Below are 18,253 nucleotides of genomic sequence, written 5' to 3'. Positions count from 1 at the left end.
AAATGTATCACTGCTGTCTGGCACTTTTCCTAAGTCACTGAAAACAGCTGTTGTAAAGCCACTTCTCAAGAAGAATAACCTGGATGCCTCCATGCTAAACAATTACAGGCCCATATCCAATCTACCTTTTATTGGCAAAATTATTGAAAAAGTAGTCTTTAATCAATTAACCACCTTCCTAACATCAAATGGGTATTTTGATTACTTTCAGTCTGGTTTTTGGGCAAATCACAGCACTGAAACAGCTCTCATTAAAGTTTCCAATGACATACGCCTCAACACAGATTCAGGTAAAACATCAGTCCTAGTGCTACTGGACCTTAGTGCAGCATTTGACACTGTTGATCACAATATTTTACTACACAGACTAGAACACTGGGTTGGATTTACAGGCATAGTTATCAGCTGGCTAAAATCATATCTACAAGAAAGGAGCTTCTTTGTTGCCATCGGAAACTGTACCTCATCACCAATGTCCTTGACCTGTGGTGTTCCCCAGGGGTCGATCTTGGGGCCACTATTATTCAACCTCTATATGCTCCCACTTGGACAAATCATTCAAAATAATTTGATTTCATATCATAGCTATGCAGATGACACACAAATTTACTTAGCTCTATCACCAAACGACTATGGTCCTCTTGAATCTATGTGTCAGTGTATAGAACAAATCAACACCTGGATGTCTCAAAAATGTCTTCAGCTGAACAAAGAAAAAACTGAAGTAATTATATTTGGTAAAAATGAGGAAAGAATTAGGGTTGCCACTCTCCTTGACACAAAAGGGTTGAAGGCAAAGGATACTGTTAAAAATCTTGGTGTATTAATTGACAGTGATCTAAATTTCAACAGCCACATGAAAGCGATAACTAAATCAGCTTTTTACCACCTCAAAAATATTGCCAAACTTAGAGGGCTGATGTCAAAACATGACTTAGAAAAACTCATTCATGCATTTATCTCCAGCAGGGTTGATTACTGCAATGGACTGTTCACAGGCCTTCCTAAAAAGACTATTAAACAGCTTCAGGTGATACAAAATGCAGCAGCTAGGACTCTAACAAAAACTAAAAGAACTGACCACATTACTCCAATTCTTAAGTCCTTGCACTGGCTTCTAGTAAGTCACAGAATTGACTTTAAAGCACTATTGCTTGTTTATAAATCAGTAAATGGAGCAGGACCTAAATACTTGTCAGACATGCTTCAGCAGTACACACCTTCTCGTCCTCTCAGGTCCCAGGTGAATAACCTGCTAGTAAAATCTACAGTTAGAACTAAACATGGTGAAGCAGCTTTTAGCTGCTATGCGGCTCAGCTGTGGAACCAACTTTCGGATGACATTAAAAAGGCCCCAACTTTAGCCAGTTTTAAATCTAGACTTAAGACCAAACTGTTCTCAGATGCTTTCTGCTAACTGTGCTGAGTTACAAACTCTGAATCTGCCTTGATAATTATTCTACTTTGTCTTTTATTACTTTTTTACTACTTTTGCCTTTGTTTTTGCTTACTAATTATTCTTTATTTTTAAATGATGTTACCTTGTGTTTTATGTTTTCTTTTTATTATGATCTTTACCTTTTAACTATTCTTTGACTATATTGCTCTTCTATGCTTTTATTTGTTATTATTGTTTGGTTTTGTTTATGTAAAGCACATTGAATGACCTCTGTGTATGAAATGTGCTATATAAATAAACTTGACTTGACTTGACTTGACGACTTGGATAGCTTTCTTATTTTCTAACTTTTACTTTACAATTAGGACTACACAATCTTCCCAACCTTCTCATCAATTTACACACAATACTCTCAACACTCCACAAAAATATATATAATTTCTAACAATTATAGACTGAAATATTTCATTTACATAAGTATTCAGACCCTTTGTTATGACACTTTGCAATTGAGCTCTGGTGCATCCTACTTCTATCAATGGTCCTTGAGATGCTTCTACAACTTGATTGGAGTCCACCTGTGCCTAAATTAATTCACTGGACATTATTAGGAAAGGCAAACATCTCTTTATATACGGTCTCACAGTTGATGGTGTATGTCGGAGGGACCTTGGCCTCTGACCAAGGCCCTTCGTCCCGGATTACTCAGTTTGGCTGAGCACCCAGATCTAGGAAGACTGTTGGTTGTTCCAAACTTTTCCATTTGAGAATTATGGAGGCTACTGGGCTTTTGGGCACTTTCGATGCTGCAGAATTTTCCTGTATCCTTCCTCTGATCTGTCTCGCAGGTCTACAGACAATTCTCTTAACCTTGTGGCTTGGTTTTCACGCTGACATACACCATCAACTGTGAGACCGTATATAAAGAGATGTGTGCCTCTCCTAATAATGTCCAGTGAATTAATTTAGGCACAGACTGTGGACTCCAATCAAGTTGTAGAAGCATCTCAAGGACCACTGATAGAGGTAGGATGCATCAGAGCACAATGGCAAAGTGTCATAACAAAGGGTCTGAATACTTATGTAAATGGATTTTTTTTCTTATATTTTTTTTATAAATTTACAAAACACTCCAAACACCTGTTTTTTTGTGGAGTGTTGGAGCATTGTGTGTAGATTGATGAAAAAAATGAATTGAATACATTTTAAGATGAGTTTGAAACATTACAAAATGTGGAAAACTTGAAAGGGTCTGAAAACGTTCTGGTTGCACTGTACATATATGTATATGTATGTGTGTGTGTGTGTGTGTGTGTGCGTGCGTGTGTGTCTTTACCTTGGAGACTGCTTTTTTGGACTTTTTTGGTGTTCACCTTTGAACCGTTTTGACTGCACCCTCTCAGCTTTTTGCAGTTTTCTTTTTGATGGTTTGTTCTTCTTAAGAACCTCTGTAAAAACAAACTTGTGTTTAAGAATATCCAAGCTAACATTTACAAATAGCGTCTTTGTACATAACCAGGTTCAATAACAAGAACCATTTTGAAAACGTTTAAAGGTACTCTAAGCGAAGTTGGGTAACGTCGCTTCTGTTGACGTTCAAACAAAACAGAGAGCTAGCACGCTACTCCCTCCCCCTCCCTCCCATGCAATTGAAACTCTCCTAAACGGGCATCTCATCGGCGATTTGCTGGAACAGTTTGTTGTTTTTATGGTCCAGGTTGGACCAAGTTGTTTTTGTTGCCGTTTTTGGAGCCTGGGCTGTCCACAGAGACCGAGTTTTTTTTTTACAGTGTATGCAGGCCACAGACAGCTAGCGGATGGTGTTTGCAGTATGCAACAAAAAATGTTTTAGCTTAGAAACCGTGTAACATCGCTTAGAGCACCTTGAGGAAGGATGGGACGGTTGAAAAATTGTCAAATATATACACAAGTATGCATTGCTCCCACCTATAGGGGCAGCAGCAGCATCAGGGACGGCAGCAGCATCAGGGCCGGCAGCAGCATCACTGGTGGAGGCAGCACGCAAAGCAGAGGCTGTCGTTTTCACGATCTGCAAAGGGGGAAAAGGTATATTTGATGTTAGTGCTTTTTTAACACACAACTTGTGTTCGAAACAACAATTACCACAATTTGTCTTTTGTATTTGGCACACACTGCAGGCTAGTAACCGTATGTATTTTATGCTTCGGGCAGCAATGGGAACAAGGAAAGTGGTTTCGGAGGAAACAAAGAAGAGGAAAAGAGAACGTCAACCTCGTCAGGCTTTCAGTCGTAAAATATAAATATCCCGCGACTCTTGTTAACAGGGAGCTTGTTAACAAAATGTACCCGAAACTGCATAGTATAATCTTATGTCTTAAGAAATGTTTACGGTAATTACGGTAACTGATTATTCATTTATTTACTGTATTTACCTGTGGAGAATCCACCGCCGCCCTGTCCAGTGGGAAGAGGCCCGTTTTACTGAACCCGCTCTTTATATTGGTTGGTGTCACCGCCTTGCGGTATGCGCACTTAAAAAGCGCAGAAAACCGCCGCTTGCTCACCCGGTCCCCTCGAACAAGCCCCAACTGGGACGCCAGCTTCAGCGGCCCGAACACAGACACGTCCAGCGGCTGGAGCATGTGCGTGGTGTTCGCCGGTAAGCACACCAGCTCGATGCCCTTGTCTTGACAGAAGTTGACCACGTCTTTGGAGACGTGCGTCTCACGTTGGTCCAGGAACAAAACAAGGGGGCGCTCGGTGGGGGCATATTTCACAAAGTGGCCCAGCCACTTCACAAACAGGTCACTGTCCATATAGCCCTCCTTAGAGACGCCGTACAGCGCGTCTTTGGGCCCGTCTAGGGCGTAGGAAGCTTTGGGGAGGGATTTGGCGAAAATAATAAGGGGTGGGATACTCTCACTACTTGCACTTACACAGCAGTGGACAGTTATAGCATCCTTTAAAGTGTTTTGCTGGGAATCTACATGCTTCTGGCAGAAGACCATTTCTCTGGAATGGGTTTGACCAAACACTGTTTCGTCGCAGTTAAATATTAGGTGCGGCTTATCTCCCAGACCGTGCTTAGCGTAGAGGGGCTCAATGAGAGAGAAGAGCCCATCCACAGCCACAGCCTCCTCCGTTGCTCCATGAGGCCTGTTGCGGTCCAGGGTGTCAGGTGTTCTTGAGGTTATGTCCCGGTGGCGGCGACGGAAACGGAACCACCACATTTTGCTGAAGCCTCCCTCCAGGTTGACCAAGGTGGGGCGACCTGTGGCCTCCACCATCTCCAAAGCGAGCGTCTTGGCCACCGCGTGTGTGATGGAGAAGCCGTGCTCACTCATCCACCGAATGTAGTCCACCAGGGCATCCTCCTCGGCCGGAGTCAGGATGCGGTTGGGGTGAGGATGGTGCATGTACTTATTTTTCTTGTAGTCCTGCAAGGTTGTGTGGGGGATGTGGTACTTTGCCGCAACCTTGCGAAGGCTCCCCCCAACCTGCAGCTCCCCCAAAGCTAGCGCCACGTCCTCTCTATTGTAGACTTTCCTTTAAAAAAATAATGAGGTGTTAACATTTGTTTTCTTGTTTGTTCTGTTGTTGAATTTCGTAGTGACAGTACAAATTATATAGTATGAGGGGTGGGGGGGGGCTACCTTTTCTTCAAGGTGAAAGCTACAAAGAACCAGAGGTGTTTAGCTCAGTTTCACAAAGTAAACTCAGAAGAACCATGTTAGTACAACACAGGAGAGTGATTCACTAACGACAGCTTAAGGCCATGACATACTCCTGCATTGAGTCATCAACGTCCACGTTGAGGGTTTCGTGTGCTTCCCAACAATTGGGACCGCGCATCAATGATGCACGTCTTCAACGCCGTGCAAATGGGCACGGAGGAATATACCACTTGCTTTAGACAGCTTCAGTGTTTCCCATACATTCACTTATTTGTGGCGGCCCACCACAATATCAACATTGACCACCACAAAATGATTTTCTAGGTTGTACTACATTGTGCTTAAATCTGGTTAGCATCATAACCACACTGCGCTAATTTGTTAAAAACTGTTGCATTCAAGGTAATTCTGCAAAACTACCACCACAAATAGAATTAAATTCTGTGGGAAACACTGAGCTTCCTTATTTTTTCTAAGTTTCACTTTACAATCAGGACTACACAACCTTCTGATTCTTCAGAGGAGCACATTTACACGCCACTACACCATGTATAATGAGGAGAGGAGGCAACCACCACACCGTGAAAATTCAACTCTGGCAGCATATTTCATCGGGTTGTTTGTGATGTTTGATTGAATTTGAAAAAGGAAATACTGGGGGCAGTTTGAGGCAGTAACTAGAAATTATTTTTCTAATGAATTAATCTGTCGGTTATATTCTCAATTACTTGATTGATTCAGTTTGGTCTACAAAATGTAAAAAATAGTGATATCGATCAGTGTTTCCCAAAAGCTTAAAAGGTACACTATGCAAGATTTTTACCCTAATATAACCTCCAGAAGCCAATTTGAACTTGTAATAGAAGAATCGTTTACCTAGCATTGCCATCGAGGGTCGCCACCGAGAGAACCAGCAATGCAACTTCAACAAGGTAATGTTTCACGATTCTCACAAGGTGTCTCCGGGTCGGCAATTCTTGAAGTTCCATTGCCGGTTCTCTTGGTAGCAACCCGCTACAGCTATGCTCTATGGCAATACTAGGTGAATATTTCCCCTATTACAAGTTCTTTTATCATCAAATTGGCTTCATAGAGGTTATATTAAGGTAAAAGTGTACCTTTAAGTCCTCAAATGCCTCGTGTCTATATAGTTGCCAATAAATGTACTATTAATCGCTTAATTTTTGCAACCCCACTTCAGCTAGAGCATTTCCGGTTACACTTTACTTGACAGTATCGACATAAGAGTGACATGACACTGTCATGAACGTGTCATAAACAAGTCATAAACATTTATGACATAACGCTTCTGTCATTAAGTGTCGGTTTTTGTCATAACAAATTAGGGTTAGGATTAGGTTTAGGGTTAAAGTTAGGGTTAGGATTAGGATTAGGGTTAGGGTTCATGTGTCATGACAGTGTCATGTGTTCATGACAGTGTCATATCACTCTTATGTCGATACTGTCAAGTAAAGTGTTACCGCATTTTCAATAGTGCTTACTTTGAAGACTGCTTTTTCGGACTCTGTTCACCTTTGGACCGTTTTGACTGCTCCCTCTCAGCTTTTTGCAGTTTGCTTTTTGACGGCATGTTCTTCTTCCGAACCTCTGGAAAACAAACTAGCATTTAAGAATATCCAAACGCCTTTGTACAGTAACAGGTTCAATAACGAGAACAATTTTGACCCTAGAATAAAAACAAGGATTAAGATCTCTCTCATAACTGCAACTTGGTTGAATCTCAGTGTTTTCAAGAATGTCACAAATCATACTTGGGTATTATACAAAGGCGCATAGATGTTGACCACTATTCAAGTTCCACAATGACTTGACTGAAGACTCAACTTTAGTTACACTTAGTTAATTCACTTACTGTGCTGTGTTGCTTTGTCCACACTTGTGCTCCCTACATCTGTCACCATGCCAACCTAGGGATAAATTCCAAAAAAGAGAAAAAAGGATAAACTCCAAAGATTCTACAATTTAACCCGATAAGTAGATTGCCTAACTTACAAATGTCTGACGAGACGTTTCTGTCAGCGCCAAGATTCTAACTGTAAAAATTCTCAGCAACTGGGCGTTTCACATAGAGGTTGTAATACTGATAGACGTACTGTATGAGGAAAAATAATGTGGCCGACGACACTTTGACGTTGTAAATCAATTCTATTAGACCCAACAAATGAAGTAATAAACAGTAAATAATAGCATAATAGGGCTTCTTTAAGCATTTGAAGGCATGGTGGAATTGTGTAATAGTGCCATATACAGCGGGGAAAATAAGTATTGAACACGTCAACATTTTTTTCAGTAAGTATACTTCCAGTGAGGCTATTCGCATGAAATTTTCACCGGACATTAGTATTAACTTAGGTAATCCACACATATATAAAAATCCAAACATTAATGTCTAAAAGTAGTGTTATGAGTAAAAAAGTGGAATGGCATAGGGAAAAAGTATTTAACACGCTAAGAAAAAGCAGTACACAAACGCAGGGAATGGCAAGGAACAAACTGGAATCTAAGTAGTTAGAGAAATGATCCCTCCTATCTGTGCAAATTCATATAAGCTGGGTTAGTACATACTGGTGAGCTATAAAAAAAATTTTGTTAGAAAGGTGTCACACAAGAAACATTTCATGATGGGTAAAAGCAAAGAGCTCTCCCAAGATCTTTGCAACCTTATTGTTGCAAAACATATTAATGGAACTGGTTACAGATGCACTTCAAAACTTCAAAGTCAAAGTCAAAGTCAAAGTCAGCTTTATTGTCAATTTCTTCACATGTTCCAGACATACAAAGAGATCGAAATTACGTTTCTCACTATCCCACGGTGAAGACAAGACATATTTTACCAATTTAGGTCCACAGACAAACATAACATTCAAGTAAACAAAAAAGTAAGTAAATAAGTAAATAAGAGGGCACATATAATAATGAAATCATCAGAATCATTCAGAATCATCCAGCAAGCAGTATTGGAGCCATTATTTGCAAGTGGAAGGAACATCACTACATCATCAACTGGCCATGCACAGGATCTCCTTGCAAGATTTCTGACCAGGAAGTCAGAAGGATAGTCAGAAGAATAGCCCAAGAGCCAAGGACCACTCTGAAAAAACTCCAAAAAGATTTGGAGGCAGCAGTTACAATTGTTACAGAGAAAATAAGTAATGCACTCCACCGCCATGGCCTCTATGCACCCTCACCCCGCATGACTCTATTGCTGAAGAAAAACATGTCAAAGCTCGTTGAAAGTTTGCTACACAACATTTGAACAATCCTATGAAATACTGAAAGAATGTATTCTGGTTAAAAATTGAACTTTTCATTGTCATACTACACATGTAACTTCATTGTCATACTACACATGTAACTTTTCAATGTCATACTACACACCATATTTGGAGGAGAAATGGCACTGTGCATCACCCTAAAAATACCCTACGAACATGGAGGTTTGGAGGTGGTGGCATCATGGTGTGGGCTGTTTTTCATCTCATGGTACTAGCAGACTTCATACAGTTGAAGGAATGATGAATGGAGTCATTTTGTTCTGGGAGAATCTTTACATCCACCAGGATGATGAGGATGAGACATGGCTAGACCTTCCAGCAGGACAATGATTCAAACCATTCAGCAAAGGAAGCTCTCAATTGATTTCAGAGAAAGGAAATCAAGGCCCTGACTTCAATCCAATTGAACAGTTTTGGAAGTTAACTAAAGATCAGGATTCACAAGAGGGACCCCTGAAATCTTTAATATTAAAGGACTATCTGTTTAAAAGAAGGGCCAAACTCACACCAGAATACTGTGACTGATTAGTTTCATCATACAGGAAATGCCTTGAAGCTGTCATTACGAATAAATGCTTTTCCACAAAGTATTTAAGAAATTTCAGCAGGCGTGTTCAATACTTTTTTCCTGTGTCATTCCACTTTATTGCACATAACTCTACCTATGGACTTTAATGTTTGGATTTTTTTATATGGGTGGATTATCTGAGTTAATACTAATGTCTGGAGAAAATTTCATGCAAATAGCCTCATTGGAAGTATACTTACTGAAATTTTTTTTGACGTGTTCAATACTTATTTTCCCCGCTGTATATTTGTATATGACCAATGGCATTGATTTGAATCTGCAGTGTGCTTTACATAAGGTTACCATGCTGTGGAAACCACACAGTGAGAACAGACAGTGATTTGAATATTTGCACAATATTTGAGTAATTTTAATGTTTAGTGATAGTTCCTTCTGTATGAGTTGTAACCGTTAAAAGGTATGGTGCATAAATTCATGTATTAGAACTTCCTCTTCTTTATGAAGACCTAAAGATGTTAGTGGGTGGCGTGGTATTAAATCAGCAAGGATTTTGCCCAGTAATTATTAGCATTGGTTCATGTGGGTTCATGGCGCACTACGTGGCGCGTTGTGTTTTATACAAATTAGTAGCCACGCAAGTTGGTTTAGATATACATGTCTGATAAATAAATACAAAAAAAGTTAACTTACATCTGTCTCCCCCTGCTCCTCATTGAGAACATGAACGTCAGCTTGGATTCTTAGAGGTGAGGCCGATCCTTCGGAGTCCTCTATCGTCGGTACGCCTTGCTTATTCGGCAAGGCATTTAACATCATACTATGGACCTCTTGAGTCTCCTTCATTTTTTCTAACATTGTAATAATTCTAGACAACATGGCTTCACAAGTGGGGTGGCCGATTCCCTGAAGAGCAGGGCAGGTGTCTCGCTGGGCAGTGGCCCTGGCATCTTGTTGGGCAGGAGGGCTGGTGTTTCGGCTGATAATGTTCTTCTCCGCCGGCCCTCGGACTTGGTCTGGGGGGGTGCGTGGAAGTTCCTCCTCTGAATCCAAACGCCCACGTGATTCTGATTGGCTGCTCATTTTTCTTTGGAGGACATTTGCACTTGCCCTAGAGAGGTTAACAGAGACATACAAAGTAAAGCATACGTAAAGGTGTAAAGTTCAGCTTCAGAAAGTAAAAGTCCTGCCACATTTTGGTTCCTACCATTCACTTAATCAGGAGATTCTAATTAGCACAGTTCTTAAGCCAGGTAGGTCAGCTAGTTAGTGAAATCACATGTGTTAAGTGCACAAGTAAAACCCATACATGGGAGGATTTTTACTTTCTAAAGCCGGACTTTTACATACCTACGGTAATTTCCTGTGTATTAGCCGCATTGTGTATAAACCGCAGGACAGTGTTTAATGCAAGTTAAAAAAAATCCTATTAATACCATATTAACTGCCCCCATATATTAACCTCATAGCTGAAGAAATTTTGCAAAATCAATGTATAAGCCGCAGCTAATAGTTGTGAAATAAATTACGGTACTGCTTCCATACTCTGAAGGAAAATTACCTTTGGACTTGCACTCCCCCACAAACACTTACTTTCTTTTTCTCGAGCCACCTTTGGTGTCAGTCAGGTCAGATGAATACTCAGCTTGATGTAGCTTTACTCTGGCATCTGCATAAGTATCTGTATAAGACAGGAGAGAGACAGATATGAACATAAGTATAAGTAACCAGTAGTCCCCGGCTGCCCCTATAATGAACATGCCCCTCCCAACCCCCCCATGAACATGCCCTCAGAGTGCAGCCTTGGGCCATGGCTGCAACAACTCGAGTTCAGTAGAACCAAGTTTTTTTCTGACGTTTTATTTTTTCCCGTACCGACAGCACTCGGTGACCTCGAGAAACAGAGATCTATGTGAAATATTGCAGGAATTCTCCTTTAATTGTAATATACATGCATATAGGATCTACATGGTATAAACCACAGCTCAAATTGAACAGCGAATGAACTGAATTGAATGAGTGGTGTCGGGAAAACCTTCAACCACACCAGCCATTTATAAGCGTAAGTTTTGACAAGGACTGCAACAACGAATTGATTAATCAAATAGTTGTCAACTGTTACATATTTGGATGAAACCAGGCATTTGAGGACAAATTCGGGCTATGGGAAACACTGACTGACATTTTTTCACAATTTTGACATTTTATTTTGTTAGTTGCAGCCCTAGCTTGGACAACAGTGGTGTACGGAGAAATTGAATATTGGAACCCTGAAAGCAGAAGAGTGTCACAATCTTACGAGGAAAACCGAAGTTACCTGCATTTGCCAGCACACGCACTTCACGCAGTGTCCAGTTGCTAGCTGGTGGCATGCCCTCTTCCACGGCCTTGGCCACATTGAGCATGGAACTTGGTGGCCACCAGCATTCGTTTCTGTCAGGACCCTCCAACCACTTGGAAGGGATGATGTCCACCTTCTTGCAGCTATCAGGGCCAAGTTCATCCACAAACTCCACCACACTGAATGAAGGCCTCCTGCAAAGTAAGTTAAAGGCGCTCTAAGCGATGCTGGGTAATGTCACTTCTGTTGACATTCAAACAAAACAGAAAGCTAGCACGCTACTTCCTCCCCCTCCCTCCGTGCAATTGAAACTCTCCAAAACGCGCATTTTGTCAGTAATTTGCTGGAATAGTTTGTTATGTTTTTATGGGCAAGGTTTTGTGGGCATTCTATGTAACCAGGGCAAAGCCAAAAACATATTCTGAAGAAGCAACAGAAGTAGTGGCTTTGTGAGGTCGGTTACTGGAGCACTGGAAAGATGACCAGACAGTTCTGATAGCAAACAGACTCTCAGAGATGTTGAATCAAAAAAAAAAAAAAAAACATGCATCCCATCTCAAAAGTGATAGTAGTAGTTTCAGTTTAATGGCATATACATCTATATGCTATAAAACTTCATGTGTGAACAATGTGTTTCTCCAGTTCTGCACTTGCTACAGAACTTGCTCAAGTTCTGCACTTGCTACAGCGCCTGTACTAGGTTAGGATCCGACCTGCGGTCATTTCCTGATCCCACCACACCTCTCTCTCCCACTCACTTCCTGTCACTCTCTTCACTATCCTATCTGAACTAAGGCAACCCCCCCCCCCCCCCCCCCCCAAAAAAAACCATATATACTTAAAAACGAAAAATAATAAAATAAATAAACAACTCACAAATAAATAAACAGCATATTAAAATAAATAAACAACTCACCTTCGGCTGTTGGAACAAGTGGTGGTCCCTCTGCTGATCATGTTTGTCTCTGCTGACCGTCAGAGTTGTTCTGGGGAGGGGGGTTCCTCCTCCGAATCCGAGATTGCTCTGTCTCAAATGCGAGATTGCACTCTGCTCAAGTGATTCTGGTTGGCTGCTCATTTGACTCTTGAAGACTTTTGCACTTCCTACCCTAGAGAGGTTAACGTAGACATATGAGGCACACCATACTGCTTCTGTATTAGGTCTTAATTAAATGGCCTTAGTCCAGATGTATGACGATGCTTCAAGCACGTCTTGTATGCAAGGACAACTGCGTTTCATAGACACGTGTGCCAATTTGTGCACAGGGCATTTTTGCACAGGGCCCATTTTTTCTGTGTGAATTAGGGACCAATCGCAAAAAAAACGTCAAATGACAATGACACAAAAAAATCATACCTCAATATTTTCTTGAATTTTGTCAAAAATGATAATTCGATAATGTCCTGTATCCTTAAAAAATGTGACATCCTTATTGTAAATAGGTAGGGCATACCACCTGGGACCTACCAAGTCAGCCTATGTGAGACTCATTATATTTGCCCATGCCTGACCCATTTGGTTAATGCAAACAGACACCATTTGTGTTGCCCATTCTGAGCCTCATGTAATAGTTACCCAACTAAGATCACATAGGGTTGCCCACTGGAGACTAACAAGGGGTTAGGGTAACTTAAACATGGATCACTTCTTTATGTTCTGTTCAATCAATATTTATGATTATTCGTTACACAAGAACCCCACAGGTCTATTCTGTGTCTGTCTGCGCTGGTGCTGGTGCTGGTGCTGCAGCTGCATAGGCTAAATGGCTCGTTAGTCGTTAAAGTCCATCAATGTAGGCTACCTACCACAATGTGCAGGGCAATGGCTTACTGGATGTGTGGGCGGGGCGTGGAAATGGTGTAAAACTAGATGTACCGCATAGCGGTACAAAATATGACCGCCGCTCAGTCCTGTACATCCGTTCCGCGAAAATAAATCACACTTCAATTTGTCTCCATATTTTACTCCATCCCCCCCTCTTGAAACTTTTGTGTATGCTTGTTTGGCATGCCTGAGTGTGTGTGTGCGGCTGCACAGAAAGTACCCTACTGGTGCTGAAAAGGTGAATAGATTGTAGAATAGCCAAAGAAGATGTAGAATTGTTATAAAACCTTTAAAATCTCTAAACAATCACAAGTAGGGCAGTTCATCACAGTTCATCCATTGCAACTGGATTGATGAAAGGTCACTTACACCTGTAGGCTACATTGTATTTGGGAAAAGCAAAAGGTATCAGCATAATGTTATTTATTTATTTATTTATTTTTTATGTATTTTTAAACAAAAACATCTCTGTCAGTTCCATGCCGTTTTCAACAGCTATCAAAAACAAAGGTCATTTTTGGATGGATGGATTTTTTGTGAATGTTTCTTCTTCTACATAAGATTTTAGTCATCTTTAGTTCATGTAATACTTTATTGTCAATGCACAAATTAAGTAACAGTAGTCTGAAACTTTATCGTTAATGCACAAATTAAGTAACAGTAGCCTAGTCTGAAACGAAATGCTGTTTTACATCTAACCAGTGGTGCAAATAACTGACATGTCCAAATGGGCCTTGATGAAATGCGTCGCTAGACTGTTCATACACATTTTAACGGGCCAAAGTTGAAGAGCTTTTGTCCGTTATTGTTACTGCAAATATAGGCTGATTCATGTTCCCTTGCATTGTTTAACTGAGGTCCATGGCTAGTCTGGCTTTCATCAGACCAAGCTCAATCTTTTAAGAAATCAAAAAATAAATAGCGGGCAGATCAGGCTGGGTTCACCCAGCCTAGTCCATAGGCACCCGATATTGTTTAATTTTCCGATTGAGATATACACGCTCTGGCTATTCTAAATGCAAAAATGTTGCATGACAAAACGGTAACTAACAAACTAGATCCTAATAGAAAGCTGTTAGCTTCCCTAAGCTACAGGTAGGATTATAAGGTAGGCCTATTTACAACATAAATTGTCAATAGGCTATGCTGGCGACACAAATAAAATCTCCTTTGGAAACCAATGGCTTACGCCTTACAGTATCAAGCGGACTTAAACTGTAATATCGTGGCGAAAAGTTGTAATAACATTCACGCAGCTCCATGAGTCAAGGAAAGCGCGAATGAAGTAGCCACTTCTAAATGGGACCCACTACACAGTAGCTTAAGGTGTGTTGCTAAAGCAGCCATAATGAAATGAAGGTGTCATTGTTTGGATACTTCACACACACGTGCTTTTTAATTTCACAGACTACAACTACCAAGCTGGAATCAAAGCACATCGATTCCCCTCTCACACCCTCTCGCACGCACTTAAAACAAAATAAACAGGCGTCTCAGTCTCACGCATGTATAGGCAAAACTGTATCAGACCGGTGTAACGTTGGTAAATCTTCCATGGCACAGAATGATTTTGTAGCACGTGCAATAAATGACAGTCGAAAGATACAAACAGTGCTGCTATACATTTGCTTGGTATAACCGCATTTATAGTTTTCTACAAATGCAATAAATCAAATGGGCCTCCATCACTCAACCAACGCTAACGGTAACATTACCTAGGTCCTTATTGATATTACAAGATTAACGTACCTGCAGTAAAAACCAAGCATGTCCGATAAACATCCTCAGATTTATTTCGGCTTCAAGAAGAAATGGGAATTACACTTCATGTGAACATCGTCCTATCCTTATTAGATGTTCGCTGCGGTAAATTACAGTCCTTGTATGAAGCGTCCATTGTTTTTTTCCAACCCACTTTTAACTTTTAACAAAATTACGTCTCACTGCAACGATGCGCCATCTAGTGGACAAACGACTACTTCTCGCCAATACTGAAAATGCAGCCATGATGATGATGATGAATATTTATTTTGGCTTTCTTTTAATCCTACTGATTTTCATTTTTTACCGGGGGGGCAAATCACAAATGAGTGATTATGAGCCAGGTTGATGTGGGCCCTTGAGACCAACATACCATAAAAGATTCACAGAGAACTGTGTCTGCCCTACCCTCCTTTGGGGGGTCCAGTCCAGCGGGGGGGGCTGCAGATGAAAACGAAAAATGACGGTTCCATGCTATCCATGTGGGGGTACATGCCCACCAAGTTTTGTGTACCCCGGTCTTTCAGTGTCCCGGGAATCCTTGTTGGTGTACGTCACTAAATGTACACATAAATTATTTTATTGTAAGGCCCCCCATGAACGGAAGTACACAAAACTCGGCATGCATTCAGAGGGTGTCATAATGATCCTACACTTTTAATTTCGTGCAGTTTTGACCTTGTCAGCCAGAGATATTGAGATGAAAACACCAAATTTTTTGCTTTTTAATTTTTAACTAGGTGGCGCTATACATGAAATAAGTGGTAATGGGATGGGTTGACATGCCCCCTTAAGACCAACATACAAAAAAAAGGTGGACCTCCTAGGCCCTACGGTTCTCGAGATATTCACAGAAAACTGTCTCCGGCCACCTACAGGCCAGTTGGTGTATAGTAACATAAATTAATTTATTGTGTGGCCCCCCATGAACGGAATTCCACAAAACTTGGCGTGCATACAGAGGGTGTCATAATGATCCTACACTTCCAATTTCGTGCAGTTTTGACTATGTTAGGTCACAGATACCTTCAATTACACCACCTCATTTTTACTTTTTTGTGTTTAACTAGGTGGCGCTATACATGAAATGAGTGGTTATGGAATGGGTTGACATGGCCCCTTGAGATCAACATACAAAAAAAAAATGGTCCTCCTAAACCCTACGGTTTTCGAGATATTCACAGAAAACTGTGTCTGCCCTACCCTCCTTTCGGGGGGTCCAATTCAGCGGGGGGGCTACAGATCAAAACGAAAAACGATGGTTCCATGCTATCCATGTGGGGTTACATGTCCACCAAGTTTCGTGTACCCCGGTCTTTCAGTGTCCCGGGAATCATTGACGGAAATTTGGGCATGCGAAAAATAAAAAAATAAATAAAAGAAAAAAAAAAAGAAAAAAATCTGACTAAACCTATATGACCGCCGCTTCGCTGGGCGGCGGTCATAATTAAATGGCGAGCTAACTAGCCAGACTTTATGTCAGGCGTTATTCAATTTAAGAAAGCCCGTGAAAATGCCTGACGTGCATGTTACAACAACGACCACTTAAACTCTTAATCTTAATTTGATGTGTAGTCTAGTCTTCGATCACGGACATCACGTTCAAGGTTTGGACTCTTGATCCGCAGGAGCCATCACCAGCAGCAGCACGAACATGTAACGAACTGGCTCATAAGTATATTGACTTTATAGCGTTATCAACATCAATTTAGGGAGCTAAAAGGCAGAACCATCATTCATAAACATAGGCTGTTGTAAGGCAATGTGAATAACCTTTACATCGACAAGATATAACTTACCTCATAGGCTCGGCTCGGCTCGGCCTACGGTTCTGTTTTGAACTTCGGACAACAGACACGTGCAAGCAAGCACCTGTCGTTTTGGCCTCGGATTTGAAGAGTGTCCTTTTTGCACGGATTCTTTTTTTTTAACTTAACTATTACTAGGATAAATATTGCGTAATTGTATAGGCCTAACTATTCCCGACCATTGTTTACGTTCTGGTTGTGCGATACTCGATTCAGATGTGGTCTTGCGCCTCCCCTTTTCGGATTCCTTGCCTATAGCCGAGGTTAACGCATGCTTGAACTTCCTGCAGAACACTGTCCCTCCAAGTAGGCTAGGCTACTTACACAATGACATTTATTAAAGAAACTGCATAAATCTAAAGTGGGTCCTGCTGTACCATTAAATATCATTGGTTTCCCATGGATAACAGGAATCAGCAGAGTATCCAACCTACCTGGTTGAACACTAGATGGCAGCATCAAACCCTTTCATGACATTTTATACTGCTCCTTCACCAAGAACTGTGTGCTGTAAGTAGTCCTGTTTGGCTGTTTTGTAACACACATCGACCTCCAAGTGAAATTCACAAGATAATTTTTTTTTTTATTACATCTTAATGAGAAACATTTTCCCTTTTTATGGCCTTTAAACAGTTTACAACATGTGTTTTATTTTAAAATTCCATGTCTGTATTTTATGACTCATGAAGTTATTTATGATTTATAAATAGAAGCCAATAGGACCAACAGCAAAACGTCTTTTTTTTTTTTTATACCATTGTTATTATGAATGAATACAGGACACTGTAAGTTAATGTAAGTCGTTACATCAAAGACTTCAACAGGACATGGTCCTTGGACAGGTCCTGAGATGTAGCAGTAAACAGTCATTAAAACTATCTGTAATCTGTAAATTTACAAGAACACGCCTGAGAACATTTAACAAAGAGTTTATTTATCCTCACCAAAACCAAGTAAACTCTTAGTTTTACAATCTTATTGTTTACAGTCAGCTAGCCATTATATTTAGATATATTTAGATCCATTTTCCTGTAATTCATTTGTAATCAAAGGTAAAATCTTGATGAAATGTTTACAAATGGCAAAACAGTTGTGATGAGATGGGAACAAGTGAAAACTGTGTAAACACACACACACACACACATGTTAAAGAACGTGGACATCTCCCCCGTTAGGCCTTGCATAGTTCTCTTAGACAGTTAAGGATCTGGGGTTTACAATCATTCTGGGGGAACCATCGACTGCTGCTGTGTCAGATGGTTTTTAGGTAACACTTTTCAGTGTTTAGCTCAATCTGCCTTTTCAGTGTCCATGCAGTCTGTCTGTGTCCCCCTTTTTCAGTCTGCCTCATGCTGTCTCTCCCTGTCCACCTCTGTGTGTGTGTGTGAGTGTGTGTGTGTGTGTGTGTGTGCACGCCTATATACTATGCTTTTCCTTTTCTCCTTTCTCCTTCTGTGTATCTCTCTATTCCTCAGACTATTTCTGTCTCATTCTCATTCTGTCTCTGTGTCAGAGGTTGTGTTGTGTTTTTTCTTTCTGTCTTGGAGAGGAATAAAATTCAGCCCTGAAACTCCTACTTCCCTCTCTCTCTCTCTCTCTCTCTCTCTCTCTCTCTCTCTTCCTCTTTTTTCTCTCTCTCCA

The 18,253-nt window shown here is 40.8% G+C and overlaps 1 protein-coding gene and 1 long non-coding RNA gene across 4 annotated transcripts in view; one reads left to right on the top strand and one right to left on the bottom strand.

The window, feature by feature from the left end:
• LOC121699638 overlaps positions 1 to 10,219 on the top strand; it is an 11,024-nt gene extending 805 nt beyond the window's left edge. The window contains exons 2-4 of the long non-coding RNA XR_006026996.1: positions 2,327 to 2,332; positions 7,626 to 7,629; positions 10,046 to 10,219. This is a non-coding gene — a long non-coding RNA (uncharacterized LOC121699638). The remainder of the gene's footprint in view (positions 1 to 2,326; positions 2,333 to 7,625; positions 7,630 to 10,045) is intronic.
• Positions 1 to 18,253, bottom strand: part of LOC121699603 — a 22,390-nt gene extending 4,137 nt beyond the window's left edge. For 2 of the 3 annotated variants that reach the window (XM_042081880.1, XM_042081883.1), the window contains exons 1-10: positions 16,604 to 18,253; positions 12,135 to 12,327; positions 11,195 to 11,412; positions 10,471 to 10,558; positions 9,571 to 9,988; positions 6,929 to 6,983; positions 6,558 to 6,663; positions 3,814 to 4,927; positions 3,347 to 3,449; positions 2,736 to 2,847 (exon numbers count right to left, since the gene is read on the bottom strand). In XM_042081880.1, the coding sequence (XP_041937814.1) occupies positions 2,736 to 2,847; positions 3,347 to 3,449; positions 3,814 to 4,927; positions 6,558 to 6,663; positions 6,929 to 6,983; positions 9,571 to 9,988; positions 10,471 to 10,558; positions 11,195 to 11,412; positions 12,135 to 12,175 (2,255 nt within the window). In that variant the 5' untranslated portion in view covers positions 12,176 to 12,327; positions 16,604 to 18,253. The remainder of the gene's footprint in view (positions 1 to 2,735; positions 2,848 to 3,346; positions 3,450 to 3,813; positions 4,928 to 6,557; positions 6,664 to 6,928; positions 6,984 to 9,570; positions 9,989 to 10,470; positions 10,559 to 11,194; positions 11,413 to 12,134; positions 12,328 to 16,603) is intronic. The other variant, XM_042081881.1, reaches the window with a different exon arrangement.

Source organism: Alosa sapidissima, chromosome 24 (genome assembly GCF_018492685.1).
Source record: "Alosa sapidissima isolate fAloSap1 chromosome 24, fAloSap1.pri, whole genome shotgun sequence".
NCBI lineage: Eukaryota > Metazoa > Chordata > Actinopteri > Clupeiformes > Clupeidae > Alosa > Alosa sapidissima.
Note: the sequence above shows the minus strand (reverse complement) of the source record. Positions and strands in the feature narration are given on the sequence as shown.